At 42.6% G+C, this 25,503-nt stretch overlaps 1 protein-coding gene across 3 annotated transcripts in view; it reads left to right on the top strand.

The window, feature by feature from the left end:
- Positions 1-583: 583 nt before the first annotated feature.
- The window catches only part of SRGAP1 (SLIT-ROBO Rho GTPase activating protein 1), a 143,630-nt gene continuing 118,710 nt past the window's right edge, over positions 584-25,503 (top strand). For all 3 annotated transcript variants that reach the window (XM_061348516.1, XM_061348515.1, XM_061348517.1), the window contains exon 1: positions 584-777. In XM_061348516.1, coding sequence (XP_061204500.1) covers positions 711-777 — 67 coding nt within the window. In that variant the 5' untranslated portion in view covers positions 584-710. The remainder of the gene's footprint in view (positions 778-25,503) is intronic.

Genomic DNA, 25,503 nt, shown 5'->3' with positions numbered 1-25,503 from the left:
TGCGGTGGGCGGTTGCCGGCAAGGGGGAGGCGGAGCGGGCGCCACCGGGGCCGAGGCGGGCGGGGAGGCAGGAAGGGAGGAGAGAGCGGTGGGAGGGCGGGGAGAAGTTTATTCCCGGAGACACCTCTTTAGGGTGCGGTGGGGGTGCCGCCCCGAGCCGGCCGCTGCTCGGGTGCGGGGCTGGGACATGCGCCTCGGCGCAGCTGCCGCCCGGGGTTAGTTACAGTGGGGAGACGGCTGCGAGTCCCCACCCAGCCGAGCGCGGCGACCGGAGTAACTAGTGCCTGCGGCGTGCGGACCGAGCGCGGCCGCCTGTCTGCCTCCTTCCCTTCCCGTCTCCCCAGTGCGTGAGGAGCGATAACAATGGTGGGGCGCAGCCGCCGAGCCCCCTCCTTCGCCTAGTGGAAGCGGGTGCCCCGCGGCAGCGCCGCCCCACCCTGTGGCGGCCCCGGGCCGTGGACCGCGTTGCTGCCGGCGGCGGTGCCTGGAGGCGATGGTGCCCGCGCCGGGGTTAGCCTGATCGCCGCCTCCCTGCCTCACCGCCTCCCGTGCCGGCGGCGCTCCCGAGGGGCCAGGCCCCACCCCCCCGGCGCCGCGCTCGCTCGGGCTTGTGGCCATCTCATACAACTTGGGAGCCCCTCCAGAACAGCATTAGTAATTCATAATAATAATTTAAAACAAGGAGAAGAAGGGGAAGAAGCAAGTGGATAATGTCAACCCCGAGCAGATTCAAAAAGGACAAAGAGATTATAGCGGAGTATGAAAGTCAAGTGAAAGGTAAGCGCGGGGAGGGGGGACCCCTCCCGGGTGCGGGGCGGAGGTGGGGAGAGCCCCCGCGGCGGGACGGGCACCCCGCCGGTTCCCTTGCCCGGGCTGGGGGCTGCGGCCAGCCGATCGCTATCGCCGGCCGGGTGGTCGGTCCCTGTAGCCTGAACTTCGGGGCGGTGCCGGTTTGTGCGAGGGGCCGGGACCGGGCGGCAGCTCGGCGGTGTCCCGGCGGAGCGCCTTCCCTTCCTCTGCCGACTTCGGAGACACGAGGGAGGGGGATGAAAAATGGAACTGAAAAGGGCTTGGCAGTTAAACTGAGTCGAGAGACAATAGTGAGCCATGCTCCTTTCTTAAAGCACATGGCTGTGCCCCCCACCCTCCCCTCAGGGTTGTAGTTTCTGTGTTGGGCTGTAGAAGACGGCTAATAAAGAATTACCCTTGACTATTGAATGAGCCCTTTCAGCCATCCCAGGAAGTATTTCAGCCTCGCATCGCCCGGTTGTATTGCATCCAACTATTGTGCCAAGGGCAGCGCCGGCATACTCTGGATTGAGCCACCAGCGCTTCCAGACCCTCGAGTTTCCTCTCGTTGCCTAGCGTTTTCCCCTCTGCCAGCGTCTTGGGTGGAACAGAGGATGGGAAAGTAACGGCATGGGCGGTGGGGTGTGGGTCTACTGGTGCACATCCTTTTCTTCTGGGTGCTGTCGGGGAATATATTGCATAATACACTGCTATAAACACAAGCTTTGAGATGGATGCGAACCTGAAATGCAGCATTTAAAAAGCTTTGCGATGCCTGAACTCTGTCAAAATGGTGTGGGTGTGGACACACATTTGTCTTTATATACGTGGGGTGGACCTTCCTTGATGCTGCCCGCAGTCTGCGATGTGCAGGAGTGTGTCCCCATGCCCCGTGGGCTCCAGGGGTCCTCCTGTCCCATGCAGGCAAGGTCTGGGGACCTTCAGACTGAGGTGTCTGAAACAGGGTGGGAGGACTGTAATTGCACGGTAATTTTCCTCTTGATCCTGCAAGATCAAGTTTTCAAGACAATTCTTGGAGTTTCGTTGCATTTTTATTTACCCTTGAAAGAGGTAGTTTTTGAGTTGTCTTCTTTCTAAGCATAACTTATTTTGTGAAAAATACAGCTCACCAATGAAAGTCTTTCTGGGTCCAGGAAGGGATTTAGGCTTAAAATGAAAGACCTGCCCGGTAGGTGGGCAGTGAGGGATGTTTTCTGAGCTAGCAGGTAGGCCATGCTTTAAGTGTCTGTTTGACATGGGCAGGGCTGAGCCAGTTCTCACGTAGCTGGTGGATTCACTGCCATCGAGCCCTTGGAGGATTGGTGCTTCTGCCTCTCTGTGGAGATGGTGCAGATTTGTCTTGATCACTGAGCAGAAAAACTGTTCGAGATCTTAAGCTCTCTGCAGAGTGTGCACGCTGTTCTTTACTTCCTCCTAACACGATTGTTAGTCTCAGCCTTTAAGTACAGCCGGTTGCTATGTAAGCTGATCTTTCGAGTAATGAAGGAAAAATGCCATGCCCTTCAGCTACGTATATTGGATCATTTCACAAACAACAAAGATTAAGGTAGAAAGCACCTCTGATAACTCAGCTCTCCTTTAGTGTAATGGTCTGCCATCATAATTGCAGAGGGAAGTGGCATTTGTAAACATGGCTTAGTAGCAATTTTGACTTGCTTTGCTCCTTTGTGGTGGTCTGGGGTGCGTACAGTCTGGTTTCAACTGTCTTGCCTGAATTGTTGATCAGCAGCTGTTTGGAAAAGTATGCTGGGCTGGAAATTGTAGCCAGAGATACATTTGCTTTAACCAGGATGACTACAATTGTATTTCTGGTGGCAAGAGCTGCCTGTGCTAAGATATAATTCTGCTTGGTGATAGCTCAGTGGTACTGTAACGGTACCAATACCATCGTGTGGTACCTTGAAAAATCTTTGATACTGGGGGGGTCAAGGGCTAAGAAAGCAGTCCTGATTAGCCAGCAAGGTAACTCCAAGGCAATGCAGGAAAAGTAGGTCCCTATATACTACTTAACATTTCATACATTAGGATAGGAGAAAGGGTGTGGCCAAAAAGCTTTTGCTGCTTATGATTTCTGGTGTTTGCAATGGCTAGCTCATTTCTGACTGCTGAGAGTTCAGTAACCTGAAGGATGTGAACAGTTTGGCTCCAAACTGGCCATTTGAGGTCCTCTGGACAGGTGCATGCAAATGATGTTAATATCACATATATCCTTTACCTTATTATGAAATTGCATTGAGCCCAGTATTCGAGAGCTCAGCATTCTGAACACCAGCGTTAGCAATTCAGTAACCATACCACTGGTGTTCGCATGTGTAAATCCTGTTGTAAGATGTCTGAATATTGATACTGGAGAAAGAGGGGCCTCTAATTTACATGTCCTGTGCGGTATGCATGTGGTGCCATATTTGGAAATGAGGATTTAACATTGCCATTCTTCACATAGCTTTTCTGCTCTTAAGTCCTCAAATAGGAAGCAGTAACAGATGTTAATTGTTCTACCCAGTTCCTGGGTGGTGTAAACTGACATCTTCTCCTTGAACTTTTTGCAGTATCAGTAGATTGGCTGTGCCATTAGTGGAGCTCATACAGAAACAGTAGAAAGGCTGCAGATGTCACCTGTTTGTCAAGCTGAAGTGGACAAGGTACTTCTGACTTGCTGGATAGAACATCTTATTGCACATGTTTTTTGCAACATCAGTTTTGTTCAGACTAACTTCTGTAGAGAACTATCCCAGTTGTAACGGAAAGGAACAGCATAGAGAAAGCAGAGGGGTATATCTTAAGGATGTCTAAATGCAGAAGTTAGATCTGAGTGGGGGATTACCTATACCCATTGTTTTGGGTGATGCAACTATATTATGATAGGTACCTTAATTTATAGATGCAAAAGCACATTGGGAGTACTGCTTGGTTCTATAACTCTTACTTATTGGAAATGAGTTACCTTGGTATACTTCAGTTCCAGTATAAACTTGTTACTTGATAATTTTGCTGAAGCACCCACTTCTCGGCAGTGTTTCACTTTCTAAATCAAAAGCTTTAGGGAAAGCATCAAGAGTTTGTTTAGTCAAGAACATTTTGACAGTTCTGAAGAACACCTTATATTGTTAAAATGGCTTGGGCAATGTGCCTCGTAGACTTTCTGCAGACGGTACTGGATAACTGGGTAAAATGGCTTCTTAAAATATCCTGGTTCATCTAGATTATCAGTTGTATGTAGCTGTTTGGTTTTTTGTTTTTTTTTTTGAAGAACATGAAAATTGTATAGGCCCTCTGAAGTCATTAGAGAGGTAGGTTTCCTACCAAACTTGTAACTGGGGTGAGGGATGCAACTAGAGCTAGGAAGTGAAAGGAATTCTGTTTAAATGAGCAGCAGACTGGTGGTATAGACGAGAGCTGAGTATTAACTTTCTAATACATGACCTTGCTTAGATTTACTTGCAGAATTCCTTAACTCAAAGCTCAATTGAGTACAATAGCCTATAATTATCCTACCTTTTGTATTCTGATGACCAGTTGCTCCTTGGTGCTGCTGATAACATCAACTAGTGTCTGTTGATAAAGTTATTGAGCAATCTGCAGTAGTGAACAAATACTAGAGCATGCTGTGATGGCCCTGTGGGTATCTCAGGTATGGTGAAGGGTGAGCTAGTGAGACCTTGCATACCTTCTCTCTCTCTGGAGAAGAAATGTGTAGTAGTAGCAGAGAATGGGGTATGCCACTCAACAGCTTTCATCATTCAAGTGTAAAACTGGCATGCTTACCTTCTTAAGACTTGTAATTGGCCTTCTGTGCACAGGAGAAATGTGCTTTGGATAGGTAGGCATTGACTGATTATCTGGGCCTGTCTATTCAGGGAGTTCCTTTGTATGGTTTGAACTGTTGAGAATCCTTGGAGCTCAACAGTCTCTTGGCCTTCCAAGCAACTGCATCTCCAACTGCAAAGGACTGAGGGAAGAGCTATTTAGATGCTTCCTTTTTCCACTTTCATTTTCCAGTTGGAAGTGATATAAGCCCAAAAGCAGCTTTGTGAAGGGAGACACTTCCCTAAGATCACTATTTGCGTGGTCTTCAGAACAAAATACTTGTGTTTTCCACCAGAAAAACATGCGAACACTGTGTTACACTGCTGAATTAATTTTTATGGGAAACAGGAATTCTAATTTGTGAAACTGAATTTCAACTTCAGATTTAAACAATCTAGAATTAAGCCACCACCGCCAACAGAAACCTCTCTGAGGAAAGGGCAAGTTCTGAAATACAAATTGGGTTGACATTATAGTAAACTTACAAGTATTTTGAAACAAAAACTTTCCTAGTGAGAACCTTGATGCCTTGTATGATGCCAGAATCGTGGAGGTTTATTTCAAAAAATCCTGATGGAGCAGTTGCCACTTTCCAAAGTTCAAGTTTATCAAGTGTGGTTTGGTAGGAATTTTTCTCATCAAAGAGCTTGACCACAGTGAGTTTTGCCTTAGACAGAAAGGGTATTGTTCTCTGTGTTGTTTTTCAGCTGGAGTTACATGTTGTTTGAGAGATGGGCTAATAAAGGGTAGTCACTTACCTTTTTCCCCTGCTACCTTCTCCCTGTTCTCTGATCCTTCCCTTCAGAGCATGAGCTTCAGTTGTCTGAGTAAATGTTAATGAGTTTGTCCTTGGCTATGCAGTGAGAAGGGGTGTCTGCAGGTTTAGATAGTTCAGTCATAAACTGAACAATCTCATTATTATTATTATGTTGCTGTAATTACATATTCAGTGCTCTTGCTCTTCTCACAGCTTCCTTGGAATGAAAACCAAGGAACTTGTTTTAGTTCAGTACTGTGTGCACCATATTACTTGAGGGGTGCCCTACAAAAAGCCTGCTTTCCAAAGGTCGGCATTGAGGAAGTTCAGAGCTTTTGGCCTCTATATTGCTATATAATTAGAGCCCAAAAAAGTGCCTTTTCTTGGTACCATTTGGAAAATGGGGCCAACAGTCAGGAAAGTAGACTTTTTGTCTTGGTTTGACCACGCTGCAGTACTGCAGTGAAACTACGTTTTATTATTTTACTTGAATTTAAAGGCGAATAAAGGTGTAATTGCTGTAGTGCACACGAAAGGGTGAGCAATGAATGGATTGTCTGACCAGGGTTTCTTTCTGGCAATATGTCATTCATAAAGCTTACTCAGTGTGTATGTCTTGTGCATACCTGGACTTCTTTGGTTAGTTTCTAAGAAAGCTTTAGCTCTCTGAAACAGTTTGGGTCCTTTATGATCACTTCTTTGGGGCTATTTTGCTTTTCCAAGCATACTTTCTGCGCAGTTTTGCTATTGCAGAGCAATGCCCTAAATCATGCTAAGGTTCATTTAATTTCCTGCCATTATCTTTTATTGGTCACATTTTTATGAACTGAAGTCCTTGTTGCTAATAAAATTAAACTTACAGCTTTGAAATGGCTGCAGTTAGATGGAATGGCATCTGAATTTCATCTCATTCTCTGCTTCAGACTTCGCTTGGGTTAGATTTTTGCCTATTGTGAAAACTGGTCTCCTTGTCAGTCAGAGGTGATGGATGGTAGCACTGGAAAAAAGTGGGTCAGTGCTGTTGAGACTGGATAAGAAATCCCCTGCTGACCGTTACACAGCCTATTAGAAATCACTGACCATGACTTGACAGTGCAGCACGTCTAATCTCTGTTTTGGAGAGGGCTGGACATGGGGGAGAGCACAAATGGAGCTAGGCAGGTGTCAGTGGAAGCTCCTATGGTATTTGTTCTTCCCTTAACCCTTTTTCCGAGCCCCTGCTGCATCTAGCTGTCACACTATCCCATGCCAAACCTTTCTGGTCTCCCTAGTGGAAATCAGTGCTATCTTAACTTGTATTAATCCCTATTAGAGTCTAATCTACTCTTACTGCTTGGCTTTCACGGGGCAAAATAGGCTTTGGAGTGTGGGGGTTTGTTTTTTTGTGTGAGTGATTAGTCTAAATGTGTACCAGGGCTCCATGCGCCACGTGTGCTGCTCCCTCTGCTTCCTGCAGGTTTTAGTTTCATGGCAGCATTTCCTCTGTGACTGGCTTGTGCCACCTTGCCAGTTACCTATCCACCTGCCCTGGGACACCCCTGTGCAGTCTGCTCTGAGCTGTCTGGGCTGATGCCATTAAGTGCTGGCCATCTCCAAGGCAAGGCTGGCTGACCTTGCTCTCAGCTGGCAGTCTGGGAGCTGTGAGTCATGAATAGCCTGTTCTGCCTCAAGTCACTTTGTGTCTTTTCCTTTCCCGCTTCTTGTCTCTCGGGCACTGTGCCTAGCACCCTGAGTCCAGGAGGTTGTGGGGGTATGTGTGTGTGTATGCACGTACATGTAGAGGACGAGCAACAGCTGAAAACTGGAGGCACAATGGCTGCCATCGCTGCTGATATAACCACTAACAGGGATGAGCCTGGTAGGGTCTGCAGTAGCAGATGCTTGATCTGAAGCACACAGAGCCATTTCTGAGAGCATGGGATCATCTTCTGGGTGAGAGGCAGAGCTGTCTGCACAGGAAGACTGCTTGCTGAGTGCGTTTTACATTACCAGGACTATATCTGGCACCAAAAGCAAAGGAGTTAGTTATCACTGCTCTTTTTCCTTTGTTTCCAAGCCTTGAACACTGCAGGCTGTTAGGGCAGTTTGTGTGGTGGCTTGGTCCTGTGGGAGTGCTCTAAGACAAACAGTTCACTTTGATCTATTGTAATGAGAATGGTAATCCTGAGGCACCACTTCCTGAGGAATCTACTGGTTTTTGCAGCTTGTGGAAGTTATCTTCTGTTAGACACAGAAGTGTGTCACAAGTCTGTTATAGCCACCGGGTAGGCTAAAGGTGGTGTATTATGTTTTACCTGTGCTCTGCCCACTAATCTATGTTGTCCAGGCAAGACTACAACTTAGTAACTGAACAAGTAAAGTCTCTTCAGTATGCCCTTCCTTCTCCTCTGTTCATGTCACTGTTTCTCAGGCATATACCCGTATGAATTTCAAGATGCAGTATTCAATCTTGCATTATACAACCCACTGGAAACCTGGGGTTTACCTGGAGGTGACTGTTTGATAAATCCAGAAATTGAGATGAAATTATGTTATGGAAAATTAAGAAGGTTTGGAAATAACCCCAAGCAAATCTAACGTTCTGTTTCCAAGAAGTGGATTGTATAGGGGCATGGCCATGGTCATTACTGTATTGCTCATGGCTAGTCAGTGAGTGCAAACATTATAATGAACAGTTTATCTTCTCTAGAAGGAGAAAACACTTAGTTGATGTTTGGCACAATAAAATAATCCCACTGTGCACCAATTTAGGTGCATATTAGTGCGGTAGATGTTGCATGTAGGAAGAGAAGGTGCTCTTCATAATCTTCCACTTGAAACATTCGGTCAAGAAAATGAGCCAGCCTCCTACATCAGAAAAGTATGTAGGAAACAAGCATCAGCAAAACCACTAGATGCCTGTAGAAAATGCTGTGGAGAAAGCTTATAGTTTATGATGTGGTTCTGTAATAATCATACCTCTGAAATGAGTTAAGGATGACCTATGTCATTAACTTCTAACTCTGTCCAGTGCAGGGCAGTGCAGTTGATTTGGTTTTAATGACGTCCCTCCAAAGATATGTTGGTACTTGATCTTCATTTACCTTGATCATAGCATCTGGGAGGGTTGCTTTAAATTACAGAGTGGCAAGAAGGGAAAAAAGTGTGAGGTAATGTCCCTGTCCATGGCAGCGGGGTTGGAGCTAGATGATCTTAATGTCCTTTCCAACTCAAACCGCTCTGTGATGCTATGAACTTGCTTAGAAGTCTGATTATGGATTCATCAGTTAGAATACCCCTGTTAACTTTGTTATGTATTATTGACCAATAAAACCTGTTTGAGTTTCAGTTGCAGCCTCCCGAGACTTGCCATAACATATGTAGAAGTGCTGACAAGCAGGCAAGAGAGCTGTATTAGCATATTAACCAAAGCAGTCTCAATACAGGAGACATAAAATCATTTTTTATTGTGAAACAGAAGTTACAAAAAATGTAATTAAAGCACTTATGGTATAGTATTTCTTGTTAATTTTACTGGGAATAAAAAGCAAATGCAGCTGGCTTACTGGATGATGACTTTCAGGAAGTAATGATTGTAACCCCTTACATAATTAGCTGTTGTGGGAAATATAACTGACTACTTCAGATTCATGTAAATGGATTGTCCAGACGCCTTAACTGACTCAGTGCTTACTCATCTGAATTGCTTCACGTGTAGGATCTGCTAGCAGTGTGTTGGTGCTGTCTTGTGTTGGAAGTCTTCAAAATGCTGCTTTGACTTGTTCCTTCCAAGGTACCAGAAATGGAGTGGTGCACACTTTTGGCTTTTCTCTGGCTGTGTGTTAAACTAAATAAGGAGATGTGCTGATCCCCTTTCACTTCCCAGTGTACATTCTTTCATAAGGTAAAAGAAACCACTCTTTACTGTTCTAGCCAGTTCCAGAATATCTGCTTCCTGAAGATCAGAGGAATCTGCTCGTGTTTACAGAGTACAGCAGAAGTCTAATGAGATTCAGTGATAGTTCTTGTACGGCTCTGTTCCTTTAACAACCTGTCATCTTTCAAGCCTTGCTGTTCTCTGCTTTTCCCCTCTGACTCTTTTTTAACAGGAGAGGATAAACAATCTCAAGTGCTAGGTCAGATAAAGTAAGTATTCATTCAGTACCAGTGTGAGCATGCATTTGAACCGAAACTTTCAAACTCAACAGTTAAGTTACCATTTTAGAAAGCAATAGAGGAATTGAATGGATTGTAAGTCACTTTTGGCTTTTTATTATTATTATTGTTATTATTATAGAGCAAGAGCTATTCTTCTATTTTTCCTGCTGGGGGGGTGGGGGGGGGAACCCAAACCCAAACTTTAGCTTTTTGTCATTATTCTTTTTTTTTCTTTTTTACTTTTTTTGAAGTTACCAATTGTCCAGTATAGGAAAGATTATAAGCCAAGCCAGGATTGCATGTGGTAACAGGAGACTGGACTTGATCCACACAGTCCCTTTCCTTGAAAGTTTCACATTCGTGGTAGTTCAGGGCACTGCATCAGACAGCTGTCTAGTGCCACTAGTCATTGTTCTTGCTTCCTAGATACGCTGCAATACAAGCCTCTGTACCAAAACACACTGTGACTAAGTTGATAGGCATAAAGTTACTTTTACTCCTTGGCAGTGTTTATGCAAAATGAAAAGATATGTCAAGATAGATAATCCAAAGAGATGTCAAAGTATATCAAAAGATATACTAAAAAGAAAAAAAAAAGTTCTGCCCCTTATTACAGGATACTTAACACACCAAAGTTGTGTTTAGATGGCACAGCATGCTGTTCCTCTTGCAAAGCACTAATTTGATGATTACTAGAAATGAAGGTATATAAACTTCTGTTCGTAGGTGTCTTGTGCAAATTGACATCTCTGCATTCTTGGCATAAATAATATCAGCTCCATGAAGAGCCACCTGTGTAATGGAAAGGTAGCTTGTTTGTTTTGTGTTGCAAAGGGAGAACTGGTGTCTTTAAGAACTTGATTTAGGTGAAGAACCTGATTTAAGAGCTTGACAATTACGCTGTCTTTGCTGCCCAACAGAGTACTTGAGGTTAAGATCTAAAGTAATAGGGTTGTGTGCATTATGTGCCTTTCTTTGAAGTTGCCTTCATGTATTTGTGCCTTCATGCAATTTCCAAGTAACTGCATAAAGGTAGTGAGATTCTTAATGTTATGTCAGAAAATAAAACAAAAGCATTATCTCTTCAGATACTGTTGCACTGAAGTGTCAGCCACGTGCAGAGCAGGAGAAGGTCCTCTGTGCAGAAGAGATGAGCCTGGTACAGGTAGCATGTCCCCACCTACTAGGTGTTCCTCTCCTCAAAGGTGCTATGAAGGAGCCTGGCAGCACCTAGTGCTTGTGCACACCCAGCTTCATGTCTTCCCCAGCAGCCTGCTATGAGCCATCTGTGTGCATCTGCAGCTGAGCTCATTGGATTATCATGAACTGTATTGTAATCCTTTAATTGCCAGCCACTTCTGATGCCATGATATTGTAGTTGTGGGTCAAATCCCATGCTGCTTAAGCAGTGCTTCCGCTGCTGTCTTTAGCTTTACATGTGGGTTGGTAGAATACACTACCCTTCACAAACTTGACCATATGGTATTACTGAGAAACAAACAGCCAGGAGCATCTCTAACTGTCCTGTCCTTTTTAACTAACTGGAGTTAGTTCTGACAAGGTTTTAATGCATTATTGTAACTATTATGAATAAAGTCATCTTAAGGAGGCATGGTATCTGGTCTTGTGGAGATGCCTCTGGTACTTTAAGCAAAGAAAAATACAAAAATGTTAATGGCAAAACTGTGGACAAGAGGAATAGGCTGTATTTGAGCAGGGCTGCAGCACTGCTTCTACCTGCTAACATGGCAGAACAAGGGGAAGCAAATATGGAATTGTGTGGCTTTGGCTGACTGTACCTGCATATGGAAAACTGGATCACTTTTTCCTTTAGAGACTGCTTTTGTGTTTGTAAGGAAGTCCGGTGAAGTATATGTATGTTGCAGTAGACTGCAGTGAGGCATGCAGTACTGAGAGGCTGGTGGAAGAGCAAGGATAGCTCTGACTACCAAAAACCAAGTAGCTAATAGGTGTAAAATTAGCTTAGCAGCTTTTGCCTGACTATTGGAGCATCTGTTGGAAACCTTTGTGGACAGTCCCTGATAACTGGTTTTAATAATGCAAGAAAACCTTTTATAAATCAAAAGGGCAAGATAAATGAAAATAAGAGCCAGTGTGTAATTCCTGCAGTGCATGCCACCCTGCCTAGTACAGTGGGTTACTGGTGAGAGGGGTGGGTTGGCAGAGGGACTGTGGAAGGAGATACCAAGCACATGTCTTGTTGGTGGCCCTCCACCTGGTCCAGTGTACCTCTGTGTCATTCTGTGGTGGTTGCTGGATGGAATGGGGAAATCTCTGCTCTCAGGCTACACCAGCAGTTTTCACACTCTTTTATAGGGGCTCAAAGAGGCTTAGGGTGAAAAATATTCTATGGGATTAAGTCCATAAAAGAACTCTTAACTCCTGTGGTTGCCTTTCAGATGCCATGTTTAGGTCCCCTTTGGCTGTAGGCTCACTTCAGAGGTGTCTGTGGGTATGTTTATGTGGCTGCATATACTGGCCTACATGTTTATTCTGCAGACTGTTGGCAAGAGTTATAATTTGAAACTCAGCATCTCACTAACATAGTTCCCTTATTTATAGACCAGAATCTGCCTTACCTTCAGCTGGCAGAGGCAACAGGTAAGTGTTGGCCCCATCCATGCTGATGTCATCTAAATTGCCACCAGAGAAGACCTGAAAATGTTAGCTTCTTTTGTGGAGCCGTGTGGGAAATATGTATGTAACTGAAGCATTAGGAATCTGATCAGTGCATCCTTCCTCGTGATCAGATCATTTGGATGAGGAGTCTGGTTTCACATCTTTCTACCTTTATCTTATTAAAAATGGAGTCTTTAACCCACCTTTCAAGTGATTGCCCTGAGAGCTAGGGAATAGAGTATTCTGGGATAAGACTCCCTGTTTTCTTGTTTGTTGAAGCTCTCCTGCTTTTTCCCAGACTTAATGAATATTTAAATTATTTACAGAGTGATTATGAATCCATTGCCTGGTAGTTAGAGCAGTCACCTGAGAGATACAGTTCTCACTGTGTATTGCAGCAAGTAGGTGTTTCTGCTCTACTTCTTTGTGAAAGAAATGGAGAAGAGGGAGGGAGGATTGAGGTATATTTGTGACCATTCTAAATTAAGAATACTTACTGCATTAATCTGGAGGGAGAGGTATTCAGAGGATACCTTATTTATTCATTGCACAGGGTCATACAGTATACAGGAAAAAAAAACCAACCCTTTCCTTTGAATTGGTTTTTTAACCTTAATGCTCTGCCAGTGTTTAAGGCAATTTTGGGCAGATTGTCTCTAATTTTGCAGAAAAATCTAAGAAAAAGAAAAAAATTTGCTCAGAGTTATTTGAAAGGGTCACCAATGAATGTTTGTTTGCACAGACCTTTGCTCTGGTGACTCTTTCTGCAGCAGCACTCGCTTCATAGAGCATATTCAGGCCTCAGTCCCATGGCACTTCTGCTCCCCAGTTGCCAGATCACAGATTCACAAACAGCTTTCATTGCAGCCACCATAATGTTAGTCTGCAAATATTCCTGACTTATTTCTTATCTGTGAAGAGCAGGGTTGAGGTTTGGGTTTTGGGTGTTTTTTTTCTGAGGATGGAAGAAGCACCTCAACTGATGTTTAAGGAGGAAAGAAGGAGAGTGGGTCTGCAAATATTACTGAGCAAGCGTGTAGTTGTTAGTTAAATAACAGTGAATGTTTGGGGGTTTAGTGGCTAGAGGGGAATGATTACAGTGTATTAATATAGCTGTGAGAAGAAGGAAACCTGAACGTGGCAGTTGAGTGGGTTATTTTCTTGCAGAACTGTTTTAGAGGGCAGCAGACAGTACTCAAGAAGCCAAGGTACTTACAGGCTTACTTGGATGTATTAACATGTGTATTCTTTACTTGTACTATTTCAGCTGCATGTGGCAAAGTGAGGTTATTTGAACAGTTGTGTGCAAAGTACTGTAACTCAGAATCAGGCAAGAAGATGGAAATGATTAAAATGTCCAAATCCTTGTCAACTTAATTTAAAAAGGGGCTTTAAGAAGACTCTTCAGGTATGTTTCTGAATTTGTGCACTGATGTATTTTGTGTTGGCAAGAACAATTCCTTCTTAGCTCTGTTCTGTACTCGGTTACACAGTAATTTATCTGGCTACTCATTTGGTTACCTTTTTGTTTGAATGAATATGAATGTTTTCAATTGAATTTTAGTTAAATGAATAGCTATTACATCCTGGATCACTAGCAGTTCCTACTAGACAAGAGGATGCTTATAAGCTTACTAAAACCACTGTAAATAAGGAGATAGAGTATATGTGAAGGCTTACTAGAAACCTCAGTTCCCTCACTTAAGTATTTACATGTAATCTGTTGTCTTCACAGTTGTAAAACCTGACTTGCAGAGCACATGCTGTGTACATTATATGGCTTTGTTTTTCCTTAGCATTGCTCATGTCAGGCTATTTGAAAGTAAAAATTTAACTGCAAATACGTTTTTATTGTTTTATAAAACATCACTACAATTACTTTTTTTCCTCAGTGCATAAGATATCAGTAGTACGGGAGATCATGGGATTTGCTACAACTACCTCTAGTTGGAGAACCTTTGCCTTGCTCGTAGGTCTGTTTGCAAGATGCTCTGAAAGAGTTTTTTAGGTTACAACTTGCACATTGCATTGTGCAGTGAGGATTCAGACCTGTTGTTAGGATCATATGGGTCACTGTTCCTATTACAGTGTGTTTGTAACCTTGGACTTAGCCCTTTGAATCTCAACTCAAGAGTCTCTGATTTTGTTAAGACATGCTTATGCTATGATTCTTGTGCAAATAGACTGAACTTACTGAAAAAAAAACCACTTTTAGTCTTTCCTCCAAGTCTGATACAAAACTCTGCTCCAACTTGGGCCAGAGCACTTAATTTAAAGTGAAGTGAGATCTTAATCTCAGGTGATTGAATGCACTGACAAGAGTCTCCAGAAGTTGACTGAAGATAGCCCTCTCAAACCAAAAACCAGGTACCAAGTTCCTTGTAATTTGATGCAAACTACTGGTATATCCCTTTGTGAATTTCATTTTTTCTGTAATGCCTGAGTTTTTTGTTAACATCTGGTGATTAGTCAGGTCCCCTTTGCTTTAGTTTGTGGTTTTGCAAGCAGTGAGGTGGGCCTTGCTGAAGCAGTGCCCCATAGGGATGGGATGCAGCCAGAGCTGTTAAGTGCTGCTAAAACTCCTCAGTTGTCTGTAGGCATGTCAGTTCTCTCTAATGAGCCTTGGCTACAGAAAAAGCTTGAGACTCACTGCTGTGAAATTTCAGTCAGTTAAAGCATTAGGCTTTGTTATATATTCAGTGCTCTGAATAGTTGCTAACTAATGCAGGGCTGGAGGCATGAATGAAGTGGTATTGCTTTTACAAGCAGAATACTAGCTGCCGTGTGTGTCCTGTTATGCGCAGCCTTGTATACTTTACACACATGAATTTGTTGACCTCACCAGAGCTCTTAACCTTCCTAGGGCCACTAATCTCCATAAAAGTCTGCAGGATTGGGCTTAATTTTGGCATGGAACTATGCAAAATGAATGAATCAAACTGTTAGTCATTGTTTTTTACAGTAAAACATTATGACCTAGTCCCGCAGTCCACGTGCTCGGCTGATGCTTGCCTGAGAGCTTGTACGATCTGACCCATGCTTTGGGAATTCTGAGTTTTTAAGTGTAGCAGACACTGTTCTGAAACAAAGGAAACGTAATGGAGAGGATACTGGAGCAAAGCAAGAGCTGTCACTTGATTCAGATGCAACTCTCGAGATAAAATTACTGTTGGTTGTGGACAGGATTATGCCCACTTTACAAAATGTTTCAGTAGTGCTCAAGATGCCTGTAGTGAAGATGTCTTCAATTTACTGAGTGTTGTTTCCCTTTTTTGCATATAATTTAACTAAAGTATGGTACAGTAAAGTAAATTCACTTTTACATTTTATTGGAGGCACTGAATTGTGGAGCTAATGGAGATAAATGATGCGAATGTCACTTTCACCTCTGCACTATAAAATGCAAAAGCACAAACACAGTAACCACGAGCCTTTTTTTTTATTTGATATTTTAATCTTTTAAACCTTTGGAATGTTGGTGCGCTTGAAAGGGCTTCTAAATCCATTGGTTAGTCTGTGCTGTCTCATATTGTGCTCCAAATCGTAGCAGATAAAGCAAGAGTGATCAGAAAGCTTAATGCAGAGCATCATGACCTGTTATGTAAAGCAACATTTGGCAGGGCCTTCCCAGCTGCTGTAAATGAATGTTAACAGCACTTTATCGTCTGCTTTCACTGTCTTTATTACATAATCTGAATATTTATGACCCTATTAATATGTTTAGCTGTGAAATTGCAGTATTGATGGAATGAAGGTTCCAAAGACGATTGAACAAGGAGTATGACTTTTGCTTCAAGGACAGAGGTTATATTAATATTAAAAAGCTTTGAGTTCATATTTCAAAAAAGTTTCCTGAATTGCTTTACAGATGTGGTGTGCTGTTTCCCTAAACACTGTAATGGGGAAAGTATTTTGGTGACGGGATAGTGATGCTGAGCATTATGTGTGTATAAAATACTGAGCACTAACCAGAAAGTGGTGATTTTTGTTTCTTAACACAAGTCTCTGAATGCATGCTGATGACACTCTGTAGTCTTGAACAAAGACAGCCAGCCCGTGGACTGTAGACCAGACCCAGTTTATCAGAATTAACTCCATGCAGAGAGATGCTCCTGTTAGGATGTGGGGCAAGCTGTAGGCCAAGTTGTTATTTCAGAGATTGTTCTTCTCTTTCTTTGGAGGGATGGAATACCAAGGTCTTGCTTTTGGCCCCTTTAGCTTCCACATGCTCTCTTTCTGTTATGACTAGATATACTGTTGTCTTGTGACCTGAAATGCATGTCACATAATTAGGGTGTGTGTGCACCGCATTATATGGCTGGAGGCTAGTTGCAGATGCTGTCACATCACTGATGCACACTTGCCTGTATTGTGAGCATACTTGGAAGGTGTGGGAAGGTAATACAAGTGGTCAACAGATGAATGAGGAACTGTCAGGTATTTCCTTTGGGAGTCTCTTGGACTATATTCTGCCCGCAAACAGAACTGAATACTACTATTTCAACAGACATTGGCAGAATTCTAACCTGATGTTAAGAGGTTTGACACTGTTGTGGTCAGTCACTTCCACCTATGGAATTTACAGGTGTTGTTGGTATCATGCTTCATTATCATTCTGCAGGATAAACAGCTCAGCTACAGACACGTGTCTGCAGGTTGCCTGAAGAAAGCAGAGTTGGATTTGTTTTGAGTGGGGTGAGGTTGTTGGTCACTCCTGACTGCAAAACCTATAGCTTGTCTGAAAGCTGCTGTCCTGCGTGTCTTGCCACTGATTACAACTGTCTGGGAAATGCAGCTGTTTGTTGGAGAACCCTTTTGTTTGCAAAAGTCTCATGGGAGGTAGTGCCAAGTCCTGTGGTGTGTTCTGGTTTGTTCTGACACAATACCTAATTCTGAGTAACAATGTTTGTCTCTTAATGGTCCCTACTTCCACCCTCTCCACAGTTGAGACCTCATGAGCTGGTGCAGGAGGCAGCTGCACATGACTGCAAGTGGCCAAAATGTTAGAAATGTAAAGATAGGTGGGTACAGGGTGTGGAGTGTTGGAGTCAGGAGGAAAGTTTAAATTTATGCTTATTTTTTAATAGCTTTTTGTCCCAAAGCCAGTTTGTTATAGTGACTGCTGAGCTCCAAAGGACTCTCTTTCCTTGTGGGGATTAGAGATTTAAGTATGCATTGTTCTTCTGGGCAATAGTATTGAACAGTCAAGTAAGGTCCTTAACAGAACAAGGAAACCTTTAATTAGGATGAGTTGCAATTGCATTCTTTTTTGCTTTGTGTAAGAGAAACTTGCATTAAATCAGATAAATAAATAAAACAATGGATGGGGTGGGCGAAGTTCGGAAGAAGCACGTCTGTTTACAAAGTTAAGTGCTGAGTTTACAATAAAGCAGTAATTTTTACTTGGGAAGCTCTTAAAATAAGATTCCCCTTCTCCACATCCCTGAGCATCTGAGTCAAGATATTTTAAGGACATATTTTTCAACTTATTCAGTGGTTTGGGTTTGGGTTTTCTTGCTCACTTTAATTTTTCATACAGGAAATACCTTTATAGCAATGTAAAATTAATAGCAGTGCTTATACTGTTATATTTTGGGTTTAGGTCTGTACACGCATGTCGTAATGTAATGTAGTGACATTCTTCCCTTACTCATCTTTGTCCTTCAGTTTGTGTGATCTAAATAAAACATGGTATTTCCTTAAACAAGAAGAATGACAAAGATCTTTTCTGGTCTGTTTTGGGGTGTACGTTGCTCTGTGTTGCCAAGCTCCTGAAGTCAGTAACCTCCTGCACAGCCTCAGCAAATTGCAAGTGTGCAATAAATTGTAAAACTGGGACCTTTAAGGAATAATGTGTACTAGCTTCAAGGGTTTCTTACTTTGTCTTTGACAAAACCACAAAATACAGTTTCCTCTTCCAAACAGCCACTGGTAAGAGGAAACCCAGTAGATTTAAAGCTGTTTTTCTGTTGCACTGGCTTATCTAATTTTTACTGGTTTAATATGTGTGATGAGAGAATGGACTAATCTCCTGTCTTAAATAATTTTTTATTAAAGGAACACCTCAAAAAGATGGTTGTGATGAAGCTTTGGCCATCTGTCCTATGCCTGTCTTCTGCAGTTTAAATGCCGAATCCAACAATGATAAAAGATGCTGTTGTCTGGGAAACAATTGATTCTACTCGTTGTTTGGGTCGAAAAGCTCTAGGGCATGGCACACGACAGTCTGTTTCCCTATTTACCTATACTCTTTGGGTATTTACATCCTCCTGCTCTTGCCTATCAAGAGAGTGCTTTCCAGAGCAAAATCCATAATGCCTCTTTAAAGGACCTAATCAAAACTCACTAAATTCAGAAGAAAGCTACTATTGACTTATGGGGCTTTTGGTCAGGCTTTTGGAGAGGAAAGGTGTAGCCCTTCGCATTAAGTAACTGATATAATCTTCATTGGTCAAACATAACACTCCAGTTTTATTCATGAACATTAAACTCCATTTAAGTGCAGAACACTGCATCTTTCTTGTGGTGGTGCAAAGGATACTTCACAGTAACAGTACTCTTGGAAGTTGTTTGAATCTCTTGCCCTGACCCACATCTTGAGTCCGCTTTGCTGCATCCCATATGAGTAATTTGCAGCATAAAATTATTGTCTTCCCTCCCCCTGGAACAACCTCAGCTGGCATGTGGGATCCTTTACGAGGAAGGAGAGGCAGGGGCATTGTGTTGCATTTATAGAATGTGCTACTGAATGATTCTTCCTGTTGCCTGACTTGATCATGACTGGTTCTTGTTTGCCACAAGGATCAGTATGGTAACCTCACATAAGGAAGATACTAATAACTTGACAGTGGATATTTATAGAGGTCTTTTTTTCCTGCATATGAGTTAGGGCCCACTGCCTCTTGTCCTTCTGCTGGGCATCACTGAGACATAACCCTGTCTCCCAACTTCCCTCTTCCTCTCCCCTCTCACCCATTACATATTGTTAAACATGGTTAAGGTCCTCTTTGAGTCTTCTTCAGGATGGACAATCCTAACTCTCTTGGCTTCTCCCTGTATTTCAGATGCTCTGGTGCTTTAATGATCTCTGTGGCCCTTGGCTGGACTCGCTCTAGTATGCCCATTGTACTGGGTAGCCCAAAACTGGACACAGCGCTGCAGATGAAATCTCAGCAGTGTTGCACAGATGAAACAGTCACCTCCCTTGACCTGCTGGCAACATCTTCCTAGTGCAACCCTATTGTTGAGCTTGAAGAAGGTGATCCTTGAAAACCAGCCAGCTGTCCTAGGCCTCTTCTCTCCAGGACAGTATCCCATGGGCTGATAGTAGGCCCTTGAACAGCCCAGAGTCTGTTCTCCTGAGGTCCCGATACCCAAGGCGGTACAGAGAAAAGGGGGTGGCTTACAAACTCAGGGTATCATAGGAACTGATTGTTGTCATGTCTTGATGGCTTTTTGTGTTGCTCTTCTGGAGACATTTTGTCATACCAGGACAGCTCTTAACACAAACCGTCCCTGCTCCTGTTGAGTAATTCCTGAAGCTGCTCTGTCCAGAAAGAACAGAGAGAAATGCATTGCTTGTAAAATTCCCCATGACTACTCGTCAGGTCGTCTGTGTAGATTAGGATATTTTGTTTGTTTGTTTTTCCCTAGCTCAAATTTAGGATCTGTGCCTTAATCCACATGGGATGGAACACATGGTAATGATGCACCAGCAGTGAATGTGTGTTTGTGATGGATGGATTTATCGAGCTAATTAACTAAATTTAATACAGTTTAGATTGCATAATTAAAGCAATCGGGAAAATGCTAGTATATAGTTATTAAAGTCTGGATTGATACTAAAGATTTTGTGAATTAATATCTGTGGTTAAAGAGTGATATTCCTCTGTAATCATTTTAAACCTGATACTGAATAATTCTAGAGTAAATGCTGCAGAGCAGATTTAGGGTAAGAATGTCCCTAGGTCAGTGATATAAGCTAACTATAGTCTTTGCAAGAATTCTCTCTGTGAACAACAACAACAAAAAAAGTATATCTGCCATCTTAATTGAACTCTTGAAATTCATGCCTACAAACCAAATGAAAATGGAAACTTTATACGTCTTGTCAGCAAATTGCAAGCCATCAGTCACAGCTACAGATGAAAGCTAGCACGACCTACATCTGTCGTGTTGCTACAATGGTGCTGGCATTACAGTTCCATTGTTTAGGTTTAGGGTCAAGCCTGTGGAGACCTCTTTTTATTCAGCTTTGAATGTATCCATTTTCATTAAGTTTTTCAAAGCCATATGAAAGACTCAGCAGGGCAAGGTGTGGCAGTGTCGGACCCAAGTTAGTCTTGCAGCTAACTGTCTGGTAGTCACAGATGGTCACTGTGATTGTCCACACCAGTCTACCACCAGAGCTGCTATTGAAAGGGCACAAAACTGATGGTACAAAGGGACGCCTTTTTTCCCCATCAGTAAATGAGGCTACTGTTGCTCTGAGCTGGCATTGTCAGAGGTTTTGTGAAGGAGAAGAATGCCTGTTGACAAACCAGTTTCCATGCTAAAAAATGCTACTCCTATTCCTAACCTTAAGAGATCTTTCCTTGGGTGAATAACTGTCTAATACCAGGGTGGCATTTTGTAAACTATTTTCATTGATTATGTGGATGATGGCTGTACTGGGAGGTCCAATGCTGACAGCAGTAAATGCAAGCCTGTTAACGTGCTAAACAAGGCATGCTTCTGTTTCGTAATTCCATTAGAGGAAAATCTCTTTGGCTGTACACTGTTAAAAACATCGGGAGCATTAATTGCTATTTTTCTGTGTTTAATCTGCAAACGTTAAAGTGTCCTTACATGGACTGAAGGAGCTTGGTGAGTTGTCTCCTGCACATAACTTGGCTAACCATGTACCAAATATCTTACTTTTCACACAATGAAATGTAAGGCATCAGAGGTAGTAAGTAAATCTTCCAAATCTTCTTTAGTGTCAACGTGAATGTGCTTTTTGTTTTGTTTTGTCTTTAAACAGAACAGCTTTTCCCAAGTGTCACCTACTATTTTTCTCCTTTCTTGGTATGGTGGGGTGAAAGCCTCTGCACAAATGACCTGCCTGTTTGTTAGCAGCCTGGCAAAGGTTCTGGGGAGATTAAAATAGTTCTTGCCTGAAAGAACAATACAAAGCAATAAAGCTGATTCCTGTTGTATGGGATCCTTTGTGGCCTTTGACAGATCAGTTTACCACTGGCAAGGGAAGCCTTAAAATTCAAGTGACTGCAGTGATGAAATGGATGCTTGCTCCTGGATGGGACCCGTTACAGAGACTAGTTGAATTATTCACCACATAACATTTAGAATTCATACCTTAATAATGAATGTGTACATTTTTTCATTGGTTTATTTTTTTTGCCCCACTTACCCTACTGAAGCTGTCCATTGGTTAGCCTCCTGGGCTATAGTGGAACTTTTCAGCTCCCGAAGGCCTTCTATAACTTGTGAGTGGCCCCTTGCCTCAGGAATTTCATAGCACTCTGACTGCATGAATGTCTGTTTGTTCTGCTGATCTGGGAGTCTGTTGCTACATGGAATGTCTTGCGTAGACAGGTATAAGTTACAGAAGAGTATATTTCTACATGTAACATAGAGGTAATGAACCTCCTAAAGTACTTTGGCTTGCAGTCACCAGAATTAAATACTTGTGTGATAAAGATAGAACTGAAAAAGTAATATTTTTCCCATAAGATGAAAATAATTTGCAGAGGGATTGGTCTCACTGTTCCAGAAAGAAACTTCCAACTTTCTTCTGCCTGGATTATTCTGTCAACAAGAGAATCTAAAGAATGAGACTTTTGCTGGGAAAGACATGAATATTGATGATTTTTATGATTCTGAAGAAACTGAAAGGAATTTGACACTGACCTAAACTTGAGTCATTTGTGCAACTAGCCCTTAACAACCTCAGTCAATGCCCCCTTGCTTCTATGGCTATGCTTTGTGCTGCCTTGTGTGGGCTCAGCTCTGGGATTATTTTCCCATTTCTGCCTTACTACATGCAAATAATCCCTAAGCAAACATGATGTAAATTATTAGAATTTGTCAGTAGTGACTTCCTGGAAGCTGCGTCCTGTTTGGGGGTGGCTTCTGTGCTTGCGGTTTCCTTTCTCATAGCTAGCCTGTGTTTAGCATGATGTCAGCGTAGCCTATGCTGTGTGTATTTCAGGCAGAAGCCTTTCCCCATTGTTTCTGATGTAACAGGTGCTGGTAGACTGAGCAATAAATGTAGTTGAGCCGAGTAGTACAGAATTCACAAATGGGAAGCCTTGTGCAGAACCAGTCAGCCTCTGGAAGCCATGGGCTGCAGAGCTCCAAGGTCTGGGGCTGACACTCTGGTGACATGACCGGATCCTGGTTCCTCCATTGCCAGAAGCAACGGGCCTGGGCAAGCTCTGGGGACAGCCATAGCTGCTTTCAGCAGTGCCTATGCCAGGGTCATCCTGCACCTACCTGATGTGTGGAAGACTCTTCTGATGCCACTGTTTCTGTGTTCTGGGAGCCTACCACCTACGGATAGACAACCCATCAATGAGCTGGTTGGGCACTGGTTTAATTTCTGGTTTAAGTAATACTGATAAAGACCGGCTTCAGGTTTTCCATCATCGTCAGAACAGAAATACCACTTCAGCTCCACATTTCGGCTTCAGTTAAACTCCACATCCAGAAAAAAGTCAAGCCCTGTCAAATGCACTAGAGTCAAGCAGAAGATTTTACTGACACGTCTGGGTTGTACCAACAGAACAAGTACTTGCTAAGCTTCATTTTAAGATATTGCTTTCTGGTGTTGCACATGGGCTGAAATTTCTAAGGATCAATAAATCTAAAGCAAAAACTTTTTAGTATGCTCTGCTTAGGGAGTAGTTCCTGATCTGTTTAGACTAATGGTACCTTCTTTGTCTGGTTGCAGATCTGTCTGTAAGTCAGATGGAACAGTAAATTCAAAACCAGTTAAAAGATCTAAGGGGTAGTTTGTGTGGTGTTGGTTCGGGGGTCTTTTTGGTTTTAGATTTACTTTACAATTAAGGGAAAATCTATGCTAATGTTATCCCAGAGGAGTTTAGTTATTAAATAAAATGTGCTGGCTGCATAAATTATATGGAGGTTTGAGCTTTCAGGTAACAGCAGCCTCCTGAAAATGTGGGGAAGCATAAGGTTTGGATGGAAGAAAGGGAAACCGTCGTTTGTGAGGAGTTACCACTCTGCACACTGCACTTGCTGTTCACATTGCAAAATTAACATCGACATCCCAGTGTCATAGGAACATTCTGCCAATTATGTACTTAAACGTCCAAAGTGATTCTGTATGCATTTCCTTACTGTTCTGGTGGTTTCAAATGATGCTTTCTTATCCTATGCCACTTCTTTTAGAAGATACTTGTAAAAGCAACTATGCAATTCCACACACAGCAGACTACTGTAGCTTCTTTGCAGATTGTAAAATGGCTCCTAGATGTTCACAAAACTCAGAACAGTATAGGGTTTTTTACCTTACCTGATGATAGAGCTGAAAACATCTCCATCACCTTTCGAGAGATACCATGTTCTGTGACAGAATTAAAATGTCTGTCAAATGTACTGTAGGCTGATTATTAACATTGTCATTTTCTTCACGATTCCTATTTCTAGTAACCTGTCTTGCATTATGGCTTTTCTTCAGAAGAAAAGAAGAGATTCTACCCTGGGTAACTGCATTCACCCAGACCCTTTTCATACTGTCTAGGAGCCTGAGGGATGTTTCAGCATTCCAGCCTGGCAGGAGGATACAGGATCCTAGAATTCATCAGCTTGGGGCTGTTGCTGCATTAGAGCTTTCAGTGTGAGAACACTTGGGAGTTCATGAACTACTTCTAAGGAGCTCTGCAGCCAGAAAACTAGGAAGACAAACCTGTTAATAACAGGCTTGTGTTGGCTGTGTACGTACATCTTCTGCAAAATGCTTGTGCTGCTGCTCAACTCAAATGGGATTGAAATGCAGGACAGTCAGGTACTGCATTGCTGTATGTCTCAAACTACAGTGTGTTTTAATTGTCAGGACCATTTTTCACTGCTCTGGGATGCTTGCTTTCTTTTGTGTTCACTCATTTTGCATCCCATTTCTCAAAGGTGGCTGGCTGTTGGTACCCTTTTTGCCTCTGAGCTCTTCCACCTAAACTCTTGATCGGTCTGCACTGTGAGAGCAAGTGCGCTGCCCCTGCATCTCACCTGCCAAAAGCACTAAGTTGATGTGTTAGTCTTTCTGAGGTGACTGGACCTTGCCCACGCTCTGCCTGTCTGCCTGTGAGGGGTCAAGTGTCTTAATTTTATAAGCCTTCGTGTGTTTTCAGGGCATTTGCTGTTGGTTACCAATTAAATAGTTCTGCGTGACAAACAGATGCTACTTTTAGAGCTCCTTTCCCTTCATCCCTTGACTTCCTTTCAAAAATACACAAAAAATAAATGCAAATTTTTCAGGTACTGCTGTTACTATCAGTGTAAACCTTTCAAGGCATTCCCCTAAGGGAAATTAGCAACACCTTATTCATCATCGTACTTGGTAGCAGTCTCGCTGGATTGGGTTGCTGTTGTCATTTAGTTACTTTGTGTTCTGGTACAAAGCATAGGGAAGACTGAATTATTTCTGAGTGGTTTATATCAGGAAGAACTGGAATTTGCTTTTTCAGTCTTTAAATGTATAATTCCTTCGTAAGTTGCTTATTAAATTAAAGACTAATTACTGCTGGGGCTTTCCATAGAACTGAGGGGTGGCAGAGAGAAGAAGACTTACAGTAATACCTTGAAAGCTGTACATTGCAACAGGGGCTGGAATTGGGCCCCGTACTTCCCAAAGAGGTGGCCAAACCTCCATGCTTTAAGTTCATCGTTCATCACCTTGACTCAAGGAAGAACTGATTTTTTTCTCCACCTTACTGCGTGGTGCTGTCTGTTTAAAAGCAGCTGAAGATGGACTTTTTAATTTTTATTTTTTTAGGTGGAGTTTAACCTTAACTCAGTACATTTTTAGAAGAAATATTTTTTGAAAGCATGTGATATAAAAATCTCAAAATTAAAAAGCACAAAGGAAATTCTAACTGCTTGAGCTGCACATGCTTAAAGTTTATGAAAAAAGGTATTCAGGGACAGGGTGCAGTGTTGTCTTGCATCCTCAATGCAGCTGCTTAGCAGCGATAAGGAAGCAATGCTCTATTCATGCTGACCTTGTTTCCAAAGAAGCCTTGTCCTATGAACTACTGAAAATAAGGAAGAATTTCCTGTGACATGCTGCTTGTGTTGGCTTTTAAAGGGGAGTAGAATGGAATCTCTGAGCATGA

Source organism: Neopsephotus bourkii, unplaced genomic scaffold, assembly GCF_033783945.1.
Source record: "Neopsephotus bourkii isolate Nb327-2 ecotype Australia unplaced genomic scaffold, CSIRO-AGI_Nbou_v1 NB_359, whole genome shotgun sequence".
Classification (NCBI taxonomy): Eukaryota; Metazoa; Chordata; class Aves; order Psittaciformes; family Psittacidae; genus Neopsephotus; species Neopsephotus bourkii.
Note: the sequence above shows the minus strand (reverse complement) of the source record. Positions and strands in the feature narration are given on the sequence as shown.